Source organism: Gallinula chloropus, assembly GCF_964237585.1.
Source record: "Gallinula chloropus genome assembly, chromosome: 26".
NCBI classification, from domain to species: Eukaryota; Metazoa; Chordata; class Aves; order Gruiformes; family Rallidae; genus Gallinula; species Gallinula chloropus.
In genome coordinates this window covers 475,057-501,240 of record NC_140111.1, presented here as the reverse complement: position 1 = coordinate 501,240, position 26,184 = coordinate 475,057, and the positions used below count along the sequence as shown (strand labels likewise).

Here is a 26,184-nt window from a genome sequence, read left to right as displayed (position 1 = left end):
CCCTCTCCCTGAGCTGCCTTCCTCTTGCGGGGTCTGGGGGGCTCTGGGGGGTGTGTGAAGTGAGGAGGGGGCAAGAGTGGGACACAGAATGGGGATGGAGTGGGAGGGAGGAGTGGAGAGGGGTGAGGAAGGAGGGATGGTGTGGTTGGAGGGCTGGGAGGGGGAGGAAAGGTGCGGGCAGGGTGTGGGCAGGAGCAGGTAGGGGACAGGAGCGGAGAGCCGGGCGTGCCGTGGTGGCCGGGAGCCACCTCCGGGCTTGGGTGACGCAGCGGCTCCGGCAGCACCAGGAAGCGTCCGGCTCCACCGCAGGTGAGGGCGGAGCGGCGGACGCTGCCGGCAGCGGGACCCCGCCGCAGGGCTGTCCGCCCGGGGCCCCCGCCCGGGCTTGGCTGCCCCCTCCTCTCTGTCCGCACAGGCCGCCATGGACGGGGCTCCACCGCCCGCCAGCCCCGCCGGGCTCTCGGCGTACGTGGCCGTGTCACAGCTGCTGGGCCTGACGCTGCTGGCCACCACGGGTGCCTGGCTGGGCCGCTACCGGGGCGGCGTGGCCTGGCACAGCCCCCTCCAGTTCAACGTCCACCCCCTCTGCATGGTGCTGGGCATGGTGTTCCTCCAAGGTGATGGTGAGTGGGGCCGTGGGACAAGCGCCCTGTCCTGGCTGCAGCTGACACAGCCCCCGGAGCTGCAGCTGGGCAGGGAGAGGAGGGGACAGAGTGGTGACAAATGAGACTGGGACGATGCCCCAGGCTGCTCTGCCTGCGTGCAGCACCCCTGGGGGGTGGGGAGGGGGACACACAACTCTCCATGGATGCTCACCTGCCTCCTCTCCGGCAGCTCTCCTGGTCTACCGGGTCTTCAGGCGCGAAGCCAAACGTTCCACCAAGGTGCTGCACGCGCTGCTCCACGGGCTGGCGCTGGTCATCGCCCTCGTCGGTGAGCGCTGGGGACGGGACGGGCCGAGGGGCTGGATCCGGCCCCGGGAGTAACCGGCTGCTCTCCACAGGCATCGCCGCCGTCTTCGAGTCCCACCGCACCAACGGCATCCCTGACATGTACAGCCTGCACAGCTGGTGCGGGATGGCCGCCTTCGTGCTGTACCTCTTGCAGGTGAGGGCTGGGGACCCCCCCGGCGTGGGGTGTGTGTGTGTGTGTAAACAGACCCTGCAGCACCCTATAACATCCCCACCCCCCTGCAGTGGCTCCTGGGCTGCGGTTTCTTCTTGTTCCCCGGTGCCTCCTCTTCGCTGCGGGGGCGCTACAAACCCCAGCACGTCTTCTTCGGCATCGCCCTCTTCGCTCTCTCCATCGCCACCTGCTTGCTGGGGATCACCGAGATGCTGCTCTTCAACATCAGGTGTGTGACCGAGCTGGGGGGGGGGTGGGAGGGGTGGAGCTCCCTGGACACCCCTGACCCCCAGCAAAGGGCTTCTCCAGCCCTATGGGGTAGAACCTGACCCCTGCTTAGGCTGTGGCTCTGTGGCCATTAAATCTTCCCTGGAGGCCTTTAGGTTCTGTTACTGCTGAGTCACTTCCCAGATGATGTTTAACAAGGGCTGGGTCCTGAGCCAGTTTTTCTTTGGGGATGGAGATAAATCTCCACTGCAGCCTCTCTGCAGGCAGGTGTTTTCAGACACTCACAGCCCTGAGGCCTCTGCCCCTGCAGCTGGAGGACACGGCAACAGCCCCAGCTGCACGTTGAGGAGCCATCCACCCTGGCTCCAGCCCCATGGGGACACACCTGTGGGGTACCCCAGGAGCCACCTCCCCTGGCAGGAGACATGCTGGGCTGCTATGGCCTGTACCCCATTCTCTCTGCTGTCATCGAGAGTGTCCCTCCCCAAAGCAAGCAGCATCCAGGTCATCTCGTGATCTGGGAGGGCAAAGGACCTTTCTCAGTGCGTGTGCCTGGAGGATGAGGGGGGGGAAGGGGGTGTCCCAGCCAGGGTAGGGACAGGCCACCAGCACCCCAAGGCTCGAGCATCTCCCTCCACACGCCCCTGCAGGGATTCCTACAGCCAGTTCGTGCCCGAGGGTGTCCTGGCCAACACCCTGGGAGTGCTGCTGTTGGCTTTTGGGCTGGTGGTGGGCTACGTGCTGACACGGGACGAGTGGAAGCGCCCGCTGCTGGCTGAGGAGCTGGCCCTCTCCATGGACTTCAAGACCCTGACGGAGGGTGAGAGCCCCGGCGGCAGCAGCCAGTGACACCCCCAGCTCCCCAGTCCCCAGTGCAGGCATCCCGTGTCTGCAGGATGTCCCTGTGTACCCCGTCCTGGGGCTCTGCCTGACTCAGGACGGTGAGGACAGCCAAGGACATGCTTGTTGGTGTAACACTGCCCGTTGGGTCCGGCCTCGCTTGGTCACAATCCTCAGCTCTGCTCCACACAGCCCCTGGTGCCCTGAGCCTGCCCCCAGCCCGTGGGGATGGTGGTGCCGCAGGCAGGGGCTGGCAGCGTGGTTGGGGCATAAAGGACGGGGGTCCCTGGGCTCTGCCCTGCTCTGGGGACTGGGTACGATCCAGGATTTCCCCACTTAAGACCAGCTGAGCTTGTAGTGCCGATGGGAAGAGGGGATGTTTGCTGTTGTTGTATCCCCCTCACTGCCAGCCCATTGCCTTCCAGCACAGCGGTGTGGGGGGGGCTGCTCCCCTCAAAGAGCTCCCTAGGGGGGGTCAGAGTGAGTCGGAGCCTGTGCAGGTTCATCCTCTTTGTGCTCGTTTCCCTCTTTGTGAGATGTGTCGTCTGCTCAGTGGATGCTCCCGACCTAATAAATGTTTGCAGCTAAGCTCCTCCTTCAGCTCATGGTTTCGGGGTACCCTGGAGCTCCCATCACCGGGAGGGGCTGAGGAGGGTGTGTGGGGGGGGTATTTGGGATGGGATCTTCCAGTCTGGGCCCCACACCAGGGGGTGCAGAGCTCAGTGGCAGCTGTGTGAGGGACCCCACGGGGATGGCTCCAGGGTCTGGCCACGCACTGGAACTGTCCGTAGAGTGGGAGAGACCCCCTGCTATGGGGAGGTGCACCAGCCACAGGGGCTCTGCTCTTCTGTGGGAAGCACCAGCTCTTCCTGCTGTGTGTCAGCACAGGCAGCTGTGTGGGGAGAAGCTGCCAGAAACCCGAGGCTCCCACTCGCTGTGCTGCGAAGAGCGCACGGCCCCAGCGAAGGCACAAGCCTGAGCTGGGGGTTTCTGCTCATCACCATGTGCTGCATCCTTCCACATCCAGCCTGGCCTGGCAGGGGGGCTGTTCGCAGCAGAGAGGGGTGTTCAGCTGCAAATCTGAGCCCTGGGTTGGGTGGAGATGAGGCACCCAGACCCACTGGCTCTCGGTGTCCACAGCACCCATCTCTGCTTTGCACAGCTGATGCGGCTCCATCACCACCCCTTGCTAACAGCAGCAGGGCTGCCCCTGTCCCCTCCCACCCCATCCCCACACAGTGACAGCCAGACCCAACACTCACACTGTCCCCAGGTTGTTCTACGCTGAGAAGCCACCGCACGCTGCTTCGCCCCCCGCAGCGTGGGAAGAAGCCCAGCCCAGGCGCCGTGTCCAAGTGTTAACCATTTATAAATAAGTACATTTTTTCATACATACAGTTTTCATTGTACAGATTACAATCTGTATACATTGGAGGGGTGGGGAAGGGAGGGGGGAAGCATTCTTTTGAACTTTTCACATCTATCTCACAGCTCACATGTACAGACAAGAAAACTCTGCTCAAGCAAATACAGCAAAGGAAAAAATATGTTTTCTTCTTTCCTTATAGACGAGAGGCAAAGGCCTCTGCTGTCGGCAGGGGCTGCTCTTCCCACTGCACAATATCACGACTGTGTGGTGTTCAATATATCAGTAGAGAGAACAGAACATGCACTGAGTAATATACTGTACAGAGAAAAGTCCTTTACATCAGAGTTATAGAAAAGCTAAAGGAAAAGTTTAAGTGTCTTAAAGATCTTCCCAGCAAGTGTCTCAGAGGATGGCAGCCAGGGAGCCAGACGATGCACGAGGCGCCTGTTCCTGGACGTGTTCGCACCAAACTCGGGTCCTCTCGGGTGCGGAGACAGAAGGGAGACGAGACGCTGAACGCTATGGGAAAGAAAAGGCTGGAGGGGGGTGAGGCCGGCAGGACTGGCAGAGTCCAGGGAGTCTCTGGAGAGTGGGACGGTTACAAAGGACTGTACGTAGCGCACGGTGCTGCTCGCAGCGCCTGGCACGGCGAGGCAGACCCACAGCCAAGCCACCTGGTTCCCTGGGAGGGAGGTTTTCCCAGCCTCCCCCCAGACGACCCCGCAGCCCCACCGCCGTCCCCAGATGGGACAAAGTCTTTTGGCAAAGCAGCCCTGTGTTTTCACAGCTATAGGATGTGATCCCATCGGACGGGATCCAGCTGCCGACTCCCCAGTACCGTGACAGCTAGAAAATGAGCAGGAGGAAAGGATACAGCGGATGGGGTTGGTGTCCGTTGGTTTTCCCGGTGACGGTCGTGCTAGCTGTGTTTTCTCTTGGGTAGGTCTGTTAAGAGTTGCGGTGAGATCCAGCTGTGTAAGTCAGGAGTTGGACACGAACGCATCTTGCTAAAGAATTGAGCCCTTAGTGGTTTATATTAGAAAAAAAGAGTTTGAACTGAATGAAAATCCAGCAATTATTCACATGGAATCTGAAAAAAACCCGCAGATTAAACTTCCAACCGTTGTGCTTTGTGTCCAACACACACCCCCACCAGCCTTCGCGGAGAGCAACCGGCATGGGGTGAAGGCATTGATCTGCAGAGGTCCCAGCGGGTGCAGCAGCTCTTCCCCTAAGCCCTTGGTTAAACACCGAATCCCAGCAGAAGAGTCCTCTCCAGTTCCTAAGACCACAGCGATGTGCAACCACCAAAGAGCTCGCGACGGCTCACCGCAGACCCCCCTTTGCGAGGAGGGTGGAGGACGAGCAGGCACACTGGCTTGCTTGTTTTTCTAGGTAAGGCGGAGCTGGCAATTCAGTTTTTAGCTAGACTTCTGGGTGACCCTGAAAACACAGCGACCTTCGTACGAGGGGACTGAGTCGCGCCAAATTTACCCACCCCAGTTCCGGCTTAGGTGCTTGTTGTACCACGCACGGACACTGGCGCTAGCCAAGCTGCTTGCTTTACAGCCCCCCCAAAAAGATGCCCCAAAACCACCAAAAGTTTGGTGCTCGGCCAGACCCACCTGTAGGTACTGGTGCCAGGTGGCAGACGGACAGACAACCGCACACCTTGGGTTCCCAGCCTGTGCCCTCCCAAGCAGCGGCACGGGGAAGGTGGCTCAGGCTGTGTGGCTGGATGGATCCCAAGGTCCTTGTAACCCCCCTTTCCTTCCCTAAGCACACACAACTACTTTCAAAGCCTTCTCATGCCATTCCCAGCCTGGCAGGGGGACACACCCCCCTGCAGAGCCCCCCACCAGGCTGGTGTCCCCTTCCCTGGCATTGGAGCATCCTCCCAGCCCAAGAGACAAAGCAAGAGCCGATGGATCCACATCGGGGACGCAACAGACACCCACACCCGGTGCTGGGAGAGAAGATTTCGGCTTTATGGAGGCACACCCAGCCCTCTGAGCGGCTGTGGGCAGGGGACAGGACACGCTTGGTGGGAAGGTCACCTGAATACAGGGGTCGACCGCAGCATCATCCACCCAACACACCCCAAGGACCAAACCTGGAGGTCGCAATGTCATCAAGAACCTGGTTTACTTGGTGCACTGAAGGCTCCTACTCGCTCGCCAAGACTCATCAGTGGTGCCACCACAGCTGGGGAGGGGACAGAGGTGCTGGCTGGCAGCATCGTCTCACATCTTAAATCACTCCCAGAGTAATTAAATACAATGCGTGGATGGACAGCAGGACACCAGGTCGGAAACTCCATGCACACTCCTGCGACGCAGCCCGGGCTTGTCAGCGTGCTAAGCAACAAGCCCACACGTGACGGCACATGGTGTGACAGCACACGGTGACAGCACACGGTGACAGCACACCACGCAACAGCCTCTGCTTTCCGTCCATTCCGAATCCGAATCGTGACTCTGCGGCCACGGGGAACCGCGTAAAGACCCACTTCTCCTCGGAGAGGTGCGCTCCTTCCCCACCCGGGAACCACCGCAGCCGCCCGGCCTCAAGTGCCCCTAAGAGAATTGCTGGGGAAGCGCTTTAAAACCACTGCAAAGAATTTTGTCTTTAAAAATTACTCAATCTGTTGATGCTTATATACAAGAGTCAGTTCTTGTGCTATAAATGTTATGATTCATTGCTTTGTTTCTCTTTTTTCTTCTTTTGTTTTTTTAAAAATACACTAAGAGACAAGAGCTGCTTCTCTATTTTCTAATGAGACACTACTCACGCTTAAATATCCAGTATTTATCATAGTAACAAATCCAAACAGTTAAAGTGCACCCATGTACAGAGAGAACAGATGGAGATCCATTAGTGCAAGAATCCTGTGGAAAACGTAACGCGTGGATAGCGTGGAAAAACCCTGCACGTCGCAGTGGTGAAGCCTTTCTGTCACCTTGGCGTTCGCGTTTGAAGTGTGAGCTCTTTTCTTTTTCCCTCAAAACATCTTCAATGAACCCCAGAAGTTACACACAGGAGTGCTGTGAGGGGAGGTATCGGAAGGATGGTGGTGGCCAAGTACCGCAAGCAAAGTGCGGGTGGGAGAACTGGCTCGTGGCCGCGGCCGTACGGGGTTGGGATGGGGCTGGATTTGGATACTTTTTTCCTTCTGAAGAAGCAAGTCCAGGGGAGGAAGCTGCTCACTGGGGGAAGCTGGAGGATGGGGAAGTGTTGGGCAAAGTGACCGGTGCTACTCCAGACCCGTGGGCATTAGCAGCTACAGGCACACCATCTGCGTGGGGGAGGGATTGGTGATCCCGTTCGGAGTGGAACACGCCGCTTCCAAAGAAAGAGAGAGGAAGGAAAATAAGAATCATTACAACCCCTCTGCATGGAGAGAGCTAGTGCAGGCAGCCGAGGGCTCTGCCAAGGGGTCTCCCATCTGCCCCCCTGCTTTAGGGAGCCCTGTAACAAAGCAGAGTCAGCACTGGGATGCGGCTTGAGAAGGAAAACACCGACCTCAGTCCAAATACCGGCTTGGACCAACACTGAGTAACCCGCAAGAGCGCAAAACCCCCCCAGATCCCACGGAGGAACCGCTCCCCATCCCTCCCTGAGCCCTCTCAAGGTGTCTATGAGACACAAGCCTCCGTCGTCCCGAGGCGCGCACGTTCCAGTTCGCTGAGAAAATTAGGCAATGAAAACGGCGACAAGATGCGCTGACCCACATGCAGGGGGGGAATATAACCCCCTAGCAGCCCCATCAAAGCCAAGGTTTGCTAAAGAGTTTCGGGCCAAGTCCTTATCCGGTGTAAACAGATGTAGCTGCACTGATCTCGCACTGGGGATATGCTCGTTTACACCAGCGGAGGTTGGAGCCCATGATTTGGTACGAGAAGTCTTGCCATCTATTCGCATAGCCCTTTGGAAACCCTGAAAGGTATCGCTCCTCACGCTCGGCACTGATAGGAGTGAGGTTCAGCATCGGGCAACAGGCACTGGTTTGCTTTAAAACAAGCTACAGGGTTATCGCTCTCCCCTCACCCCATCCCCACCGCTGGATCGTCCCGTCAGTAGCTGAGAAGGCAGATTACAAACCCACCGGTGAGAAACGAATCAGTAACCAAAGTCCCTCCATCCCCCCCAAAATATTTTAGAGAATAATCAAAATATTATGAAAATCCTAGAAAAATAGGATTTTGGGAGCGTTCCCTGCTTTTCACACTGCCCTGATGTGATCTGCATCTGAGTAAAGAAAAAAACAGAAAAAACAATCGCAACCCCCCAAAAACCACCCCGAAAATGGATCACATAAATAAATTATAAATATCTCTCTTAGCTACAGGTCCTCGGAAGGCCAAGGGTGGGCTCTACCGACCGCCGGCACAGGGCGCGGCAATCGCTTGGGAAGGGGTCTGAGAGGAGCGCAGCCCTCGCTACGGCACCGGCTCCGCGGCGGGAGCCAGTCGAAGGCGAAGGGATGCTGCCGGGTTGGCTCTGCAGACCGACCTGTCCCGTCTTGGGGAAATAAAGGTTACACAGTGCCATTTCCTTCCTTGCAGCGTATTTTCTGAGTCAGGTTTTGGTTTTGGTTTTTTTTTTCCCCTTGCAATTCAAAAGAAAAGCTCAGCCCAAGCCCACCACATGAGCCCCACCATCAAACCGCCGCGGGGAAAACACAGTGCCCTGTGTGAGGCACAGTCAGTCACTACCAATGGTGTGAAGAAGCTGCTGCTGCAATCCCAGTTCAGGTGTTAAAGAGGGGTTCTGGCCAGTTCCCTTGGCAGATGAAAACCATACGAAGGGTCAGCTTTAATCTCTCAATGCCTGTAAAAACACCCAGAGCGAATCGGTGTCAGGGCACCCGGGGAAGGAGCAAAGCATCACATGAGCCCCCACCCTGTCCAGCCATTAAAGAAAGGAATCCAAGTCGGACTGAAGCGCCGTGAACCAGGTGAAGCAGGATGCTGACTGTGCACTGCTACTCGTGTTAACCACACTGCGCCTCGCTCGCTGAGGGGGATTTGCTCTTCCAGGGGGAAGCAAAGAGCCAAAAGACCCAGCTGGCACGGGGACCCGCAGATGCAGCCCTGGGAAAGGCTCCTGCAATCCCTGCTCTGCTCCTGCTAAGAATCCCCACTGGAATCAAGTACGAGCTCACCCAGACAACAGAAACCAATCTAAATCGAACACAACGGTCTCTGGAACAGAGCTGGTTACCTCCCGCTGCAGAGGGGATACGTTTGGACCACCCCACACCACATACTAAGATATCCTGGTTTGGAACTCAGCTGGAATTGGGCAAACGATACTGGCTTGGCTGATGTTGGCTTCACGGTCAGCTGGGGAACGAAAGGGCTGGAGCACGTGCATGGCTGTCTGACCACCACACAAAGTACCGGAGAAACTTGGTCATGTAGCTACCAAAGAGAAAGAAAAATAATAATAATAATATGCATGGAAATCAAGCTTGGAAGTGTGTGCTGAAAACATGAGGGTCTTACTCCAACAAGAGTCTTTTACACATTAGACTCCACAAATGGTCTCTTTGGTTTGATTGGGGATGTCTGCCCTTGCCTGGAGTCCCTGGAGAGCTGCCTGTACAGGTTGTCCTGGTAGGCCTGCGCCACAGGCAGCGTCCTGGCCACCTTGACATCGGGATACGAGGAGGCTTGGGTGACTCTCTCCAGGAGGTCTCCCCGGGACCCATTGGCCAGCATCCCATGGGGGCTGTAATAGTCTTCCTCTAGCAAATGGCCATTCTGTGCATTGTTGGTTTTGTTATAAAAGGCAATGTTGCTGATTGAAGAAGGCGGGCTAAAGGACTCTGGCTGGGGGAGATTGCCAGGAGACGTAGGACTAATGACGGTGTCCACTGATGACACAGCCCAGGTCCGGTTCTGCTGATGGAGGTGGGGGTACTGCTGAGTCCGAGCGGTTTTATCTATGATTCCCATGAACGGTGTGGTCCGGGAACGGGCTGGCTCGCTGGGGTAACCCCCCTGTGTGGGAGAGACTGGGGAAAGTTCATCGCACGACCTGTCATAAGCTGGCTTGAGAGGAATCTCCATTTGCTGGATCGAAGCAGAAGGGCGGAAGTTGGGAGTCAGGTTGGAGGTGGAGGAGATGCTATTGCTGGATGGAGAGAAGCGGAGGCCGACGCTCTGAGAGTGGAGCAGGGGCCTGGGAGTTGGCGGGTGAGGCTTGATTTCGCTGGGATTAACCGTGATGGGCCTTCGTATGAGATGAGACACGTCTGGAGAGCCCAGCTGGCTGGCAGGGAGGGAAGTACGCTCCAGGTCAAGCTTTGAGTGACACACCGGATAGTAGGAAGCAGACTGGCTTCGCCCGATCTGAGGTGTCTGACTGTACCTCATACCCCCCCTGTACGCCGAGGACGGTCTCTGGGGAAGGTCTTCTTTAGCCAGCCCTCCGTGCTGACAGATGGCTCCCGCGCTGAGGCTCGCCTGAACGTGCTGCACTGGCCTGCTGTCCCCGACGATGCCCCCGATGGAGCCCTGGTAGACCAGCCTGCTCTGGCTAACGCCCATTTCCCCCGACGTCGACTGGTACTTGCTGGCCATCGAGTGGGCAACCTGGCTGTAGGCGCCAGTTGGGATTACAGTGCTCGAGTGGACGGCGGAGCTGGGCTGGTTGCTCCGCACGATTTGCGCCTTGGCTGGCTGCAGCCTCAGCCCGGGCTGCGGCACGGCCACGGGGAGCTGGGGCATCTGGAAGGATCTCTGTGTCATCTTGGACAACGGAGACTTTGGCCTCCCGGGCAGCGGGCTGACTCCGCTAGGTTCCTGCTGGTAACGAACCGGGGAACCGGACTGTGACCTATACACGCTCATGCTTTCTGCTGGGGGGCTGGCACGGTACTGAGGGCCCCTGCGAAGAGGAGAAGGCGGTGGGCTTTGATACTCCTTCCCTTGGCTTCCCACGGGAGGTGGGCTGAAGCGGTAAGAGGAGCCCTGGTGAGCTGGGGACGTGTGTGGAGGACTGGGTCTATAGTGTGAGTTTTGGTGTGTCGGAGAGAGAGCGGGGGACGTGGACTGGTACCCTTGCCTGGTTGGTGAACCCACAGAGCTATTGGACCTGAAATCAAAGACCTGATGAGAGCCAAGAGGTGAGCCGGAGATATAGGCCGAGTCCCTGTGAGCTGGGGATGGGGGCGGGCTCTGGATGATGGGCAGCCCTTGGTTTGGCCTGGACTCTGTCTGCAAGCCAATGGAAACGTTTTCTACATCCTGCTCGAGGTATTCCTCCTCAAAGATATCCTGCACGGAATACAGCTCTTCGTGCTGGGCTTCAGGTTCAGGCTCTGCTGGGAGCGGCGGCGGCGGCGGCTGCTGCTGCTGCTGCACCTGCCTGCACTCCTCCTCCACCCGCATCAGCAGCCGCTGAATCTCGCGGTTGTTGGGACACAGCTTGATGGCCTCGTTCAGGTCCTCCAGGGCTGCAGAGAACTGCCTGCTTGACAAAGGGACAGAAAATGACAAGTGGAGTTACTCTGGGTTTGAAGGGAGCCGCTCTGGGAGGCTCCTGAGGGTTAAGTGGTTTGTCCACCTTACTGGGGGAGACAGCTGGGATCGCTACTGCTGGCTGCGGGACATGCTGTGTGCCTCCTGGGGACTTATTTAACCCAAACGGGAGGGAGACACTGCCAGCCATTCCAGGGGAGAGGGGAACATGGTCCTGCCATGGCAGAGCCCTGACTAACGAAGACGCCTGTACCCTCCAGCACACATTAGGGCTAATTAATTACTCCTTGTGGCACCGCTGTGAGCTTTGCCTGCCTTAGTGGAGGGGAGCCCAAAGCATCAATAGCCAAGAGCAGAGCTCGTCGCTGCTTGTAAACAAGGGTGGCTCTGACATAGTTGCAACCACTTAGGCCAGTGAGAATTTAACTTCTGCCCGATGCCAAGACCACCCAGGGTCAGGGCTGGCTCTGGAGCTCGGGGGCTCCCAGGGCTCAGCGCTCTGGGCAAGGCTTGTCTCTCCAATTTTGCAATGGATTTGGCTAACTTCTTGAGAGCGAAGGAAGCGAGCACTGCTGGGGAGCCCAGGAGCCCGCTGGGAAGCCCTGGCCAGCCTGAGCGGAGTAAAGGGGAGCTGGTGGTTAGGGGAAGGGGGGTGTCACTCACAGGGACGCTGTTCACTCTTGAGTGAAACCCTGTTTGAGCACAGCTGCCATCCTGGGGGATGAGCACAGAGGAAAACTCCCCAGCACCAGCTGCAGCTTTTGCACAAGCCACTGAAAACCAGGTTGGAGGAAGGAAAAGCCTCCTGACCCCCAGACAGTGCTGCCAGACACAAACTGGGAAATGGAGAAGAAAAGCCTAACTGGTGAGGGTTTCTGCTGGAGAGACCTGGGGAGAAAAGGATGCTTGTACATGGGGAAGTTGATAACATCTGGAAAGGAACCTGGCTCTACGCTTCTGGAAACAATGGAGAGGAAAGGCATTCAAGGAAAGGCACTTTGGGCAGTGTGGCTCAGCTAGCAGGGCTCCTCTGCAGAGCAGAAATCACAGCTTCTCCTCCCGCAGCCAGAGCCGGTGGTCCAGGCAGCGCAGCAGGACCCCAGCCAGGGGCTACACACATGGCCTCCAGCTACACGCATGGCCTCCAGCATGGAAGGCCTAAGGGTGGTGGTGCCTGAGCTACACTGTTTGCACAGGCGGACTTGATGCACCTCCAGCCACTGGTGACTGTGCACTGCCACGGGAGGCATTCGGGCTGCCACTAAAAGTGAGCTGTGTGCAGTGACAGTGGGCCCTGCCCTGGGGCACAGGGCTCAAAAGCAACTCCACCCTGCTCATTTGGGAATGGCACTGATTGGTTTTGAAACAAACCCAAACTTCGGAGAGGTTAGCAAGGGAGTCCTCCAGGCTCCACCTGAGGTGCAGAGATCCCAGTGCCCAGCTCCAGGAGCTGGCTGCAGTGCCCTGAGCACAGGTGGTGGGTGGAAGCTCCCAGGCTGGGCCTTACACGGTCACTGCACAGCTGTCAGCAGCACCTACCTCACCAGAAGGGCCACAGGACAGGGAGAGTCACAGGTTTAGAGGCCAGAAGAGACCCTGTGGGGAAAGAGCCTATCCTCTCGCATTACACAGGCCATGGGGCTTCCCACCAGGAGGATTTTACTCCAAGTCCATGCTGTGGTTGAACTAAAGCATATTTTTATGGAATACCCATTTCTGGTGGAAAGGTGTAGTAAGATGTTCAAAGTTCACCTAAGATGAACCCTGAAAACCTTCTGCCCTCAGTTGCCTCCCAAAACTACCAAAAAGGGGGGACGGTGTGACTCTGGAGTCTGAGAGACTCAGGGCCCCACTGATCACTGTTCCTCTGCCATTTCTTCCCACGGGGACACTGCCCCAGTTTAGTGGGGCGAGCGCCTGGGTCGCTGTGGCCAGGCCTGGAGCCCAGCCCCTCGCGCTCCTCACCTGCTGCTGCGCTTGGCCCTTGCTCTTGCATAGTAAGCTTCGTACGATTTCGGTTTCAGCTCCAGGGCTTTAGTAGCAAATTCCTCAGCCATTCCAAAATCCTGCCATTGCAACAGGTGTACACACCGGTTAGTGAACAGAGAGAGAAATAACACATACACAGTCTGGGAAGAAATCAAACGATAAGGACATTTGTGTTATAAAAGGACAAACGATAAGGACATTTGTGTTTCCAAGTGTAAACGTGGAAAAGCTGATGGTACTGGAATGTTCTGCCCAGCTCTGGCATTGCTTACAGCCAGAGAGCTACGATGGCACGTCCAAAGACTCAAAGCCCTCGCGTAACGCCGGATGCTGTCAGCACCCACAGAGGCCAGCGCGCCACTGGCACCGCTCTCACTGATTGTGTCCCCAGCACAAGTGCATGCAATGCTTCCCCAACACCCTACAGTCTTGAGGAAACATCTGGTCCCACAGAGGATGGAATGTCATCTCGTGAAGGATTTTTTTCCATAGCTGAAAGCAATAGGCAACCTTTCCCACGGCCTCTGCTTCCCACTGCACAGCGCGCTGACACCTTGGAGGGGTTGAAAAGAACTGCACCCGAAGGAAGGGACCACGACGCCTCGGTGGCTGCCAAAAGCACTTGCCAAGCAAGCTCTCCTAGTGCCACCTGCTCTGCTGCTCTGTGTCTGCCCCCTACACCTCACCTGGGACAGCAGCTGGGGAGGAGGGAGGCTGAGGTTGACAGCACAGGGTGAGACTGCTCGGGGTGCTTTTGAGCACCAGCACCATGAGACTATCAGCTACAGTTGGAACCCTGTGGCTGTCCTCCCTGGCCTTGTCCCCAACATTTTATGTACCACCAAGCTCAGCTGAAGCTGGATGTGTTCCTGTGTGATTTAGTCTGGGTGATCCCACTCTGGCAGGGGGTGGGACTAGATGAGCTTTGGAGGTCCCTTCCAACCCCTGACAGTCTGTGATGCTGCGATTTCCTATCACAGGACCTGGGATTCCTCAGTTAACAACAACCCAAACACCTTGTCCTTACAGTCCAGGCTTAGCTGCCAGTTGGCTCATTCCAAGAGAAGGTTCACACTTTCCTACAAACTGTGGTGTTTGTCACCAGCATTAAGGTTTTGCTTCCGTTGCTTTTCACCCTTCTCCCTCACAGCTTAAAAAATCTGATGGTGTCCCAAACACCCCCTTTTCCCCAGTGTCATCTGGCTTGTTCCCTGAGGGGAGATTCCACTTCTCACCTCTATGGAAAGCCTGAAGTAGCAGAGGTGAAGGCCCCTGCATGCAGGGCATGGGGGAGGTGGATCTGTCTGCTGGAAGGACAGACTTGCTGCCGGAATTAGTCGCTAGATGCTGCTAGATGGGAGTGGGGAGAGTGATGGTGATCTGGCAGTTCTGGGGGAAGCATGACAGGGAGGTTCTGGATGAGTCACTGCCCTGGGGAAGTGCTAGACCCCTAAGAATATGGTCCTTCATTTTACTTTAATTAGTATTCACAGGAGCACATCTCCTGGCTCCTCCCTCACCGCTGCCCTAGGAATCCGGACCGTGCCTCCACCCCCCAATTCTCATCACCATCAGAAGGGAGCAATAAAAACCTCAAAGAGCTGTAAACACAGCACTGGCTTTGTAATCCTCAGAAACACACATGAGATCATCGCTGCATTTGAACTATAAAACCTCAGTGCTCTGTGAAGAACATCAACCGGGTCACAGAGAGGAGATCTCAGAGGTCACAGTGTGGCTACACCATGGACACCTCTCCTGGGAGGGCAGAAAGCTCAAAGCCACAGAGAGTGCGGGGACTTACGTTCATTTTCCTTCGACACCGGGAGAGGTTGAGGAGGAGGGAGACCTTCAGCTCACGGAAGGTTTTCAGGTCTTCTCCAAACCCTTCCCTGGGGAACTTTTTCAGAGCGTACTGGTAGCGCTGGGCAGCCTCTTTCACTTTACCTTTCTGAGAGAAGGAGAACGTGTCAAAACCCGCCGTGGGTCAGAGTTTACTTCACCGTGGAGAACTCACCCGCCAGCCCCGTCAAGGCGTTAGGTGGGTAAGGTAACCCGACTGTACTGTTGAGCTCCTTCCTAGAGAGGAAAGCCAGAATATCTGATCAAGGGGAACACCTGATCTGAAGTGCAGGTGCCTTGGGTGAGCTGAGCTCTCCTCTTCGTACAGAGCTGTCACACCACCGTGGGAAACAACTCCATCTGCTTTCGGGATGGTCCTTGGAGTTGGGTGATCAGTATCCCGTTTCTGGAAAGCACTCAGCAGCCAGAGCTTAATAAGGACCAGGGAGGGTAAAAATGACCAAGTGTGGGGAGTTCCTGGAGTTGTAGAAGCCTCTGCAACAGCAGAGGTAAGTGTTATGGTGCCGATGTGGTGCTAAAGTTGGACAACTGGGATTGAGACTCATCTCCCTGGACTTTAGATGTCTAAAAATTAGGTGTCTACAACTTCTCAACTGGGTTCCTCTTACAGCTATTGGGACACAACAGTCACCTTCAAAAGGTGATGCGTCTTTGCTATTCTGGGCACCTATTTTTGGCATGGGACAATCTGTGCCCTGGGAGGGGGGTGTGGGGGCAGCCACGGCATCTAGGGTGAAAGAAAGAGGGCAAACTGGGATCTAGGACACACACAACTCATGGTGACCCAGACACAGATTTTGCAGCCAGTGGCAGTAAGCTTTTAAACCTGTCAGACTCAGGTTCCTCAGCTGTATCACAGATCTCTGGCAGGTAACTCCGGTTACTATGCCAGCGCTGCAGATTTCCTGCTTCCCCCTTAGAGCCCAACCCTGGACCACCGCTGGACACGCATGTTTTGAGTGCGTGTGAAGACCTCCAGTTTGGAAAGATCGGCTGAAAGTAACCACAGAGCAAAACAGGACTCTGTCTGTAAGGGTGGAAGGTGTCCCATGGCCTAAAGGACACGATGAAGCCATCTGGGTCCTGACAATCTCTTTTCATTGCAAAAAGGTTCTTCCAGCAGGGTTTTTCCCTGGGATACACTATCCCTCTGCCTCGCTCCGCAGCGCTGGGACTGCTCAGTAGTGACAGCGCAGCCAGATCATATGACATCAGTGCTCCGAACCTCTGTGGAACACTTGGGTTCTGGTGGTTTTAAAGAGGAAATGAAGCGCTGGCTCAAAGCCAGAATGTGGAGAGGTTTGGCTTTGATTCAGCTAAGGACAATAAACCCCCCCTCCCCCCCCCAACCCCACCAAACCAAACCAGTTTGGAGCACGAAGAACACCGCGAGCAGCAGCTTTACTTGCCACGGGTCGTGGCAGCAGCATTGCTCAGCCAAAGCCTCACACGAAGTTATGCTGTGAGCTGCACTTGCTCCCTTTCCACATTGCCCCTCCCCCTGGCCCCAAAACCGCTCTTCTCACCTTATAGAACATGTCTCCTTCCTCCATCAGCTTGCTCAACAGGATGATCATGATGTCTGGTTTGGAGGTTGCCATCGCCCATGTTGCTGGACCTGTAGTGTACAGGATGCATGATGGGTAAAGAACTCATACAATGCAAGGGTGGTAGGAAGCTGGGAGGAAAAAATATCCTGGGGTGGGAATTTCTGCTGGAGAGAACAACTTGGCATGGTCAATGGGCAGAGCGCTCCGAATGAGCGAGCTGGCAATTCCTCTCACACTTTAATTAGCGTCATCCACATCGCAATCGGTTTCCTTTGAGGTCATTAAGACTAACGCTAATCACCGCCACTGGGATGAGGTGGGAAATGCCAGAAGCCATTTCCACGAGAGGGCAGTGCTGGTAGTGGAACCAACTGGGATTGGTGTGGGGGGGAATGTATGAAGAGGAAAAATCCGAGTGGTTACGTAAAAGCATCTCTAAATTAGACTCTGGGAGTGTGTTGGGGAGCGTGTGGTGTGGCTGTCGATAGGGGTGTTGTGGGTTTTAAGTGAATTGTGATCTCCAACTTCACAAGGAGTGAAATATTAGAGCAGAAAATCCAGGAAGGTGGAAAACATGACAAAGGAAAAGTGGTGTCTAAACGCTGCCGGTGCCGGAGCCATCCGCTGGGCTGGGGACACGCTGGCTCTGCGCAGGCGACCGCCCACCCCGACCAGTCGTTACCTCGAGGTCTAATCCGGGCAGGGAAGGGGTGGCAGAAAATCTGGGAACAGCTCATTAGTGTGGGTGAAGAGTAAGTCAATGCTACTCTATAAGTAGATTCAGTACATTTTTGGAGGGGGGAAGGAGGTTAGTTTTTGAGTTCAAGTTATTCTCTGCAACAGTCGTTAAAAAAATTACTCGAAGGTGAGGTAAATTAAAAGTTTAGAGGTGTTGGGGACGCATGCAGGCTAAATCAAACAGGAGAAAGCAAGGCTGACAAAGCTATCAGATCGAAGCTGATGCTGACAGCAATGAGATATACCTCGTGGGCGACTCGGTAACGTCTGACAACCTTCAAAGAAAGGAGAAAACAAAAAGTTGTAGGAGAGAGGGGGGGAAAAAAATGGATGAAGGTGAAAAAAAAACCAAAAAAAAGAAAAGGGAAAAAAAAAAAGAAAGGAAAAAAAAGTAGCTGTGAGAGGCAGGCAGCGAAGAAGCCAATGCACCAGCAAAATCCCCTTTCACAGGAAAACGTAACGTGAGCAGCTGAGTGGCGCAGTGCAGGTAACACTGAGGTCTGAAAGCACACACAGAGCAAGTGAACGCAGCAGCAGCTCACAGCAATGCACGGACAGAGTACGCTTCTCCACTCAAGACTAGTAAAGATAGAAAAGGCATTACCAGAGGAAAGACCTTTGCCAAAGAAACAGTGGTTTATTGATTAACTTTGCTAAGTAATACGACAGCAAAAAAATTTTAAAAATTAAATAAGAAGAATCAAAACCCCATTTTTAAAAGAAACTGAGGCAGCTGAGACTCGCTGGCTGCTTGCAGAGCATGAAGCAGCAGCTGGGGCTGAGGCTCCCTCTGTGCTACACTGGTCTTTTCTAGGAAGCCAGCCCCAGTCCTGCCTGAGCACGGAGCCCAGAGCGGATCGTCCCGTGTCCCTACCTATCTTTGCTCCCTTCTTCAGGAGAGTGACGACGACCGAAGTGTTGCGGCACCCCACTGCCCTGTCGAGGGGGCGCATCCCGCTGTAGTCAACGTGTTCGATCATGGCCCCATGGTCCACCAGAAACTGAACCTGCAACGAGAAGCCCAAGGGTCGGCTCTGCTCCTGGGCGAGACCTTTGCGTGCTGCAGGGGGACGTGAACCCAGGACAGCTCGCTCTGTGCCACAGCCTGGGCTGATCCCATGTCTGCAGGGTCTGCGGGTCCCTCGGTCTCGTGTGGTGACCTCTGTGGAAGCGCCTGTACATGTGGAGGGCCAGGACACTGTGTGGCTATCGCCTCATGGAGCCAAACTACACTAGTCTGATGGTTTTCTGCCAGCTGCCCTTTTTGTTCAGCATCTATCACCATCACTTACCACCTCTGCGTCGCCATAGAAAGCTGCCAGGTCCAGCGGAGTGCGCCCGTTTTTGTCGGCGTGGTCGGTGGCAGCCCCGTTCTCCACCAGGGAACGCACCACGGAGAGATGTCCCTTCAGACAGGCCCAGCTCAGGGCTGTCAGGCCCTCCTTGTCCATCAGAGAAATGGAGGCACCTGGAAGAACAAGCATCGGTTCACTCATGAGCTCTCTGTGATGCAACCAACCATCCGCTCAGCGACGACAGCTGGCTCTTCAGAGCCATGTACACAATCATTAATTACTTTATTAACATTGCTCCCACCCTCTGGGGCAACTTCAAATGCACTGATAGGAACTGTGGCAAACGAGCTTGTTCACACCAAGCTGCACACTTCTTCGCACCTCGCTCTGTAGGCTTTCCTGGCAAACACCTTCTGAGCAGCAGGGTGGATCTGACATCCCTCATCTGACACATCAATCTTCCTTTTTAACTGGTTTTATTTTGTTTTCTTGTTGGTTTTGGGGATTTTTGTAAATCCAAACCTGTTCCAGCCTGTGTGAGTCAGAGATGAAGACCATTCTGCTGTTTCAGCAGGTCACGTACGAAGGGGAACCAAGTCAGTTCAGCTCAGTTCTTCTCAAAAAGTGCATTTTTCCTTCTCTCGTCATCACCCCCCTTCCCTACACCCAAACCGACAGTTTTGAGCAGTATTTCTCCCTGAACTTTACCCAATATAAATACAACGCTGTGGGATAAACTACTGCCAACTGCAAGCCAAGGAGAGAGGGACTTGACATTTTCTTGGATGATGAAACCGCGCTGCCATACCAAGGGGTCAGCATTGCTTCCTACGGCACACGGATACGCGTACGCGATCTGAACAGCAGCAGCAAGTGAACACTCCTCTTCGTGGCACGAAGACAACTCTGTTGCCATGGTGCAGGCAGGGCTCCAGCTCTCAGCCACGCAAAGGAGATCTCTATTGGCTCTGCTCCTCCAAGGAATTGTGGCTACCTGTGGGATGCTCCTGCCAGCAGCCTGGCACAAGTTGCTGCTCCAGTACTTTTCTCCTGCAGACGAAATCCAAATGGCCCAGTGTGGGATCTTCACTGGTTCCAAAAAGCTTAGCAACTGGGGCTGGAGCCTTTCCTGAACCTTCCTGTCCACACCAGCTGCCGTGTCCCCTGGTTAGCACCCATCGCCCAGATGACAGTAAAGTGATAGGTCTCTCCAGCTTGTGCCATGTTTTGTCTGCAGAGCACACAACACATGCCCATTTGCTCCTGATACATCCAGATACCTCTGCCCAGAGCCCTCAGCACGGCCACAGCATCCTGCCCCCCAACCGCAGCGTGGAGTGCCAGTGAGGGAGGTGGCAAGCAACGTCCATCCGGGGCAACCTGCTGTGCCAAGGAGGGACACCAGCTGCACGGCAGCTCCTACGTACCAGCTGAGGGGTGGCAACATGAACTCTCAACCTCTGGCCAGCCTTCTGTCACACTGCCCGCACTGCACCTATGGAACTCTCCTGAAGCTCTGTGAAGGCCCTCCAGATGACTCTCAACCCAGCCAAGGACAACTTTCACTTGGCACAGCAGCCTAACACCTCATTTCACCCCTTCTGATTTGCACCAGCTACTTTCTTGTGATCAAATTGTCAAGATTTTCTCTTGCCTTTTCCCAACAGTGCTGTGGCTCCTAGCAGAACTTCTGCTTGACTCTGAAGGCATCTTTCACTCCTTTGGGGCTGTCTGACCCACTCAGCATTAAGTCAGGCGTGAAACAAAGTGATGGCTTTGAGGGCAAGTGGCTTCAGGGGACCTCACGGCACCGATCCCCACTGCAGGGGGAAAGGTTTGTTGGGTTTGCCTTACTTCTGAGAAGGGTGGGCTGCTCCTTCCCTAAAGAAGTAACTGGCTAAATCCAAGAGTTTATGATTTAGTATGTTATCCAGCAGGCATGTGTGAGCCAGATGGAGAACAAAAGAAACTACTGACACTGTCGGAGCATTAAAAAGGAGCAGGAGTGGGTAGGATGGCCGGGGAGGATGCACCCAAAGATGCCGTGCCCAGGCAGGGTCACCCCTTACAGGGACAGGGCTTGGCACTGGGTGTCAGAGGCACAAGAGGGACAGTGAGGAGCAGCACCCACCTGTACCGTGTACCCCGAGTTGTACAAAGACGAGGGGATTGATTTCTGCAGGGAACAGCTCAGGTCTCAGGCTCTCCCCAGACAGAGCATCAGGAATCACCCTGCTCCGTGCCAGAGCGAGCCATGGACGCACCAGCTTTAGGGGAGCTCCAGCCAGGGCAGTTTAATCCCCTGTTCACACGTCTGCTCCTCCTGGGTGTTAAGCAAGAGCAGCAGGTAACTCCAAAACCTTGGGATTAAAATTGATTGATGGCTGCAACTCTGTTAATAAACCATGTTTACAAACGCCGGCTGTGTTAATCAAGCACAGCCAAATGAGATTTACTTTGCAACACGCTAATTAATGCCTTATGATTCCCACACTTTGATTTTACTGAAACACTGAACAGGACCGTCAAAGTCATTTTAATGAAAGCATACCATGTATCACTGCGCTCTGCCCAGGCTCAAGCTGGCTCTTCAGGACTGTGCATTACAGCATAATTAGGGGGGTTTATTGAGCCAGTGAGACGAACAGAGCTTCTAAATAAAGAAGATTTTCATAGTTTTGACTTGTTGGGCTCTCAGGTCTGGAGAGCCAGGGAAACATTCTGCCCATTTGCTGGTGATCCCATAGCCAGGATGGGATTATCTGGAATTCTCCTTCCCCGCTGCATCGGTCAGTCTTAAGCAACACAACAGCACTCAGCTCTGGCACAGTCCATCACCTATTTTAAGTCTTTCACACAGATTCAGCCATAGTGCAACTCACACACGAAATAACCCCGAAGGATCGGAAAAGAATTGAATTATTAATAAGAAACTCATGCCTCAAACTGATCTTTGTCACATCCTGGGCGGGTTACAGCACCAAACAGTGAGGATCCCGCTGGCCCGTGGCTCGGGACAGCCAGGCAGGCTGTGGGAATACTTGTTCTTGGAAGCCTGGCAATTTTACAGTGAAAAAGTGTTCTTACAAGCGTGACACGAAATACTCAAGTGCCTGGTGGTTTGGCTAAAGAGGTCAGACACAGTCACTTACGACATGAAGGAATTATTCCTTCCCAGAGAGGGATCTCACCTGCAATTAAAACATCAAATCACAATATGAGAATTAAACGCTGCTTCTAGCCCAAACTGAACGGAAAATAACCTGACACACACTGGCTACTTGGAAAAAAGACGACAAAAAAGAGAAAAAGAAGTCTCTGAGGAACTACAGAGTGAAGGAATCGTTGTGTTCATGCAGGCTGCGGGCAGCGCGTTGCTCTGACTCACCTCGTGCATCAGACATGAGTAAAACTGACACCTGTTCCTGCTGACTCCTAGTGAAGAAGTTATTAGACAGTGAAAGCACCGAGCCTGCGAGGGCAAAGCTGAGGAGCAGACTACCTTCCAAACAACCCTGTTTCTTTCAATAAACACACCGAGTCCTTGCCGGTGTCAGGGCCTCACCCTCCTGCTGATGTCGGTGTCAGTAACGTGGGTACCAACACTAGCACTAAAAAGGGAGTGTTAAAACATGCCCCATGTTCTGGTCCTGTGGGTGAGGCTCACCTGCCTGTTCCAGGACGATGCTCATGGTCTGGGGGTCCCTTCCAACCCGTACAATTCTGTGAATCCTGACCCCACCATTACAAACCATGTGGTGGGACTCGCTGTGGATGGTCTCCAACCCACTTCCACGCACGAGCTCTAACCTTGTGCAAGCAGGAACTCCACTGTGCCCAGGTGTCCTTCCGATGCCGCCATCATCAGCGGCGTGCGGCCCTGCTTGTCTGCCATGTTCACATCGGCGCCGTGCGTGAGTAAGAGGTCTACAATCTGCAACACGAAAAAATGACAAGGGGAATGGGTTTAAACTGTAAGAGGGGAGATTCAGATGAGATATGTAGGAGAAATCCTTCCTAGGGAGGGAGGAGGCCCTGGCACAAGGTGCCCAGAGGAGCTGGGGCTGCCCCTGGATCCCCTGGCAGGGTTGAAGGCCAGGTTGGATGGGGTTTTGGGTACCCTGGGCTTGTGGGAGGTGTCACTGCCCATGGCAGAGGGGTTCTGGGGGGGTGTCTGAGGGCCCTGCTCACCCACACCAGTCTTTCAATCTGATTCTATGAAAAAACAACCTTTTATGTCAGGAGCATCCCATTTGCTCCCCAAACAGTGAGATAACTTAAGCAAAAGCTGTCTGTGGCCGTAAGAGCTGGGAGTGCTCGAAGCATCAACATCACCTCTCTCTCCAGTTGCTCCCCAGAAGAGCTGGGGTGTCTCTACCCATATCTCAGCAGGGTGGAAGGGGTGGCCTGACGCTACGTTTTTAGGCCACCCTGACGGCGCGAGAACCCACTCGCCTGGCAGTGGCCCTGTCTCACCTGCCAGTGGCCCTGTCTCACGGCGCTGAAGAGCGGGACGACGCCGCGGCGGTTGGGCTGTGCCACCGCAGCACCCTGCTCCAGGAGCAGCCGGCACACCTCCAGCTTCCCGCGCCCAGCTGCTGCCGTTAGAGCTGCAGGAGAGAAAGAAGCAGTGAGGGGAAGGAGCTGCAAGGAGGTTTATTTCTATTCCTATCCAGAGATGGGTCTTTCTCCTGGAGACCAAAGCGATGGTGCCTGAATCGCCAAATGTTATCCCATGGAAGGCAAAATGAACCAAGAAAACAGGTCTGATCAGGACTATTCCAGCTCTTACCTGTCATTTTAGGTTACTTGGAAGATCAATGTGCCCATGAAAAGATCTCATAACGTTATGGGAAGAGGCTAATTGGGACAATCAGCTTTTTTTCTGCAAGTCGCAGTGAAACCAGATGAGAGCCATGACCAGTGTAGAGGTGTGTGTGACTGAAGGTCAAGGTGATGCCACCAAGAAACACAGAGCCTCGTCCCATCGACCCTACACCATTTCCCTACCACAACATCCACAGGCTGCCAGACTGTATCTCAGAAGGGACATGATGCCCAGAGCAAACACGGGTCTGCAGGTAAGTCTGGTGTCACCAAGATCTTCTGCTTCCTGTCCTTGACTCATCCCACTGTGCCCCTGACTATGAGAGGGACTTGAGCTGGAGGCACTGCACGTCAGTGAGATGTGGGGCTCTTCTCCATCCCAACCAGTGCAGAGCAGTGCTATCCAGATAGAGGATTTTTGGGTTTTAATATCCCACTTTAGCCAGGTGATCTTTGAAACCAGGGAAAGAACTGGAAACCTGCCTGGGGGTGTTCACCTGCTCTCCAAGAAAACGCCAGTTCTGGGCTTCGGTTCTGGCTACAACTGATCCCACTGGTGAAGATCTCCGTGCAACACCAAAATCTTCTCTTATTTCCAGCATCACAGATGCTCCCAGTACCACGGGTGGGCAGAAGTCACACCTGACAGCTCTGGCCCTGACTAACCACGCTCCATTACCTCCCGAAGCATGGTTGGGTCAGAAAAGACACACCCAGTCTGAAAATAGAGCAGGACCTGCCTTGGACTGGCCTTGAGTGTTAATTTTAGACGTGACAGTTCCTGCCTCCTCTCCACAACTTTCTGTGCCCTTCAGCACAGCTCCCTGGCTCGCTGCGCTGCTGCTTCTAGTGGGAGTTGGAGCAGGAGGTGGGAGTCTATTTCTAACTGACGTAGCTTGTTTTTTCTTTGAAGTACATTTCTGTGGGCTGGCTGGTTACGAGGTGTTGATGGGTTTCCAACTGCAACACTGTTAAAGTTGGGGGACTTAATTAATTCTCTATTCTCATCCACGTTATGGTTGAGTTTTCATCTCTTGGGGTTGAGAGACATCAAGAGTTAAAAGAAAAATCATCTCGCTGCCACAAGAAGAACATACTGCAGAATCTATAATCAGTTCCATGTGGGTTTTAAACGTAAGCTACGGATATAGAAGGAGGACTGTGTGCAATGTGCACGGCAGAGGCATCGGCATGCAGGGCCTTGGGGATTCTATTTCTAAACCTGCCTGCACCTGAAACATTGCAGGTTAATTTGAGGTATTTCACATCAAAATGACTTTATGTTTGCAACAATGAAAGTACTGTAAACTGCCCAAGTGTGGGGGGGCTTCATCATGAGATGCCCTTTGGAACAGATGGACACAGGATGACTTGATGCATGGCCACGCTCTCCTCCGCTCTGCCGCACGATCCACGCTACCTGGACCCACACATCTTTCTGCTCTTCTGCTCCTCATGCTCAAAGCATCCAGCACAGGTTACTCCAGTCTGTCCTTTGCTGCTCCAACTCAAAGGAAGCTCAAAAGCTTCCATGCTACTTAGCAGTCAGACCTTTCTGCTTCAGGGATGTCCCACACTTGATGACCTGCTGCTGAGAGAAACCTATCTGGGCTTCTCTTGTACAGGACACAGAGATCTGAGCATCTCTGCTCAGCAGTGCAGAACCTCACGAGCAGTGAAAGGAGCTCGGTCTGGCTGGATCCTAGGAGACCATCTCACCAAGGTACACCCAGACTTCATCAGCACCTGTGATCTGAAGAGAAGGTTGGACTAGAAACCCCTCTGTGGTCCCTCCAGCTGCTGTAAGCAGGACAGGCTGCTGCTGCTCTCAACACAGGTGCCTCAGTCCTCTACCTCCAGCCTTCTAACAAAAGTGGCTTTTGACACCCCCAGGCTCCAGCTCTGCTGCCAGTCACCTCAAGCCCAGAGCACAAACTGCCCTGTCACATTAGCTTGTGTCCAACTGCACAAGCCCAACACCTCAACTAAACTCCTGCAGGAAAATCCCAGCAGTACCTGCTTATTTAAGCCCTGCAGCCCTGCTCAGACGGACTCATCAGCCCGTTTCTGACACCTCCAAAATGCCTTGCAGTAGCCAGTTGTCTCCAAAACCCCCCCCAACGGGTAAAGCTGTGCCTGTGTGCTGAAAGGAGACTGACTGGAAAAGCCAGGGAAAGGTAGTGAGAGGGAATGAGAGAAACGGGAATGGCCTTGCTTGAAGTCTGACTGGCTGCCAGAGAGCTCCTGTGGTCCAGCGAGATCACGGTGAGTCCACCAAGCCCAGCCAAGGAACAGCAACCACGATCCTGGGCTGGGAAATGGGAATGTTTTCTGCAGCTTTCCCGTGAGGACACAGTGCCAGGAGAACAACAACATAGTCCTGGCACAAACACTGTGACCCAGAGGCTGCATTTCTCCAAACAGCTCAAACAAAGACTGAGACCAGTTTTGGGTGTGCACGTGCCCCTCTCCATCAGCGAGCAGCATCCGACATGCTGCAGGCTCCAGCTCCTGGGATCTGCAATGGCTCCTTCTGCCTCTACTGCTGTTCTGTTTTCTTAGAGAAAAACCCATCTTCAGCTGGAGAAGGAATTGTTGAAGTGCTGCTGTACAGCATGTGTATCTGCTTCACAGCCTGGCATGAAGACAAATGCAGTTTGATGGAGTCGTTCTTTGCACCTCCAACTCCGATGGAGTTCTTACGGGTGACTCAGAGACTTTTCTGCTGGGGTTTTGATATTAGTCCTGTCCCAGGAGGAAATATTCCATCTGGAGTTGGCTATAGTGTACTGTCAGCAATTCCTAACCTGATGATGTCACTTGGCGCTGCTGTTGGGATGATATCAGGCTGATATCACTGAGCCAGGCAGTCA

The 26,184-nt window shown here is 54.5% G+C and overlaps 2 protein-coding genes across 4 annotated transcripts in view; one reads left to right on the top strand and one right to left on the bottom strand.

The window, feature by feature from the left end:
- Positions 1-421: 421 nt before the first annotated feature.
- Positions 422-2,202, top strand: CYB561 (cytochrome b561; the record flags this gene model as incomplete). Its single annotated transcript, XM_084275306.1, has 5 exons — positions 422-623; positions 835-933; positions 1,004-1,107; positions 1,197-1,354; positions 2,004-2,202. 5 exons carry the CDS (start codon positions 422-424, stop codon positions 2,200-2,202), a joined length of 762 nt encoding a protein of 253 aa, XP_084131432.1.
- Positions 2,203-9,084: 6,882 nt separating this feature from the next.
- TANC2 (tetratricopeptide repeat, ankyrin repeat and coiled-coil containing 2) overlaps positions 9,085-26,184 on the bottom strand; it is a gene marked incomplete at both ends in the record, with an annotated part of 127,322 nt that continues 110,222 nt past the window's right edge. For 2 of the 3 annotated variants that reach the window (XM_084275465.1, XM_084275466.1), the window contains 9 exons: positions 9,085-11,038; positions 13,015-13,115; positions 14,843-14,989; positions 16,428-16,519; positions 17,435-17,464; positions 18,064-18,196; positions 18,482-18,657; positions 22,295-22,418; positions 22,961-23,094. In XM_084275465.1, the coding sequence (XP_084131591.1) occupies positions 9,085-11,038; positions 13,015-13,115; positions 14,843-14,989; positions 16,428-16,519; positions 17,435-17,464; positions 18,064-18,196; positions 18,482-18,657; positions 22,295-22,418; positions 22,961-23,094 (2,891 nt within the window). The remainder of the gene's footprint in view (positions 11,039-13,014; positions 13,116-14,842; positions 14,990-16,427; positions 16,520-17,434; positions 17,465-18,063; positions 18,197-18,481; positions 18,658-22,294; positions 22,419-22,960; positions 23,095-26,184) is intronic. The other variant, XM_084275467.1, reaches the window with a different exon arrangement.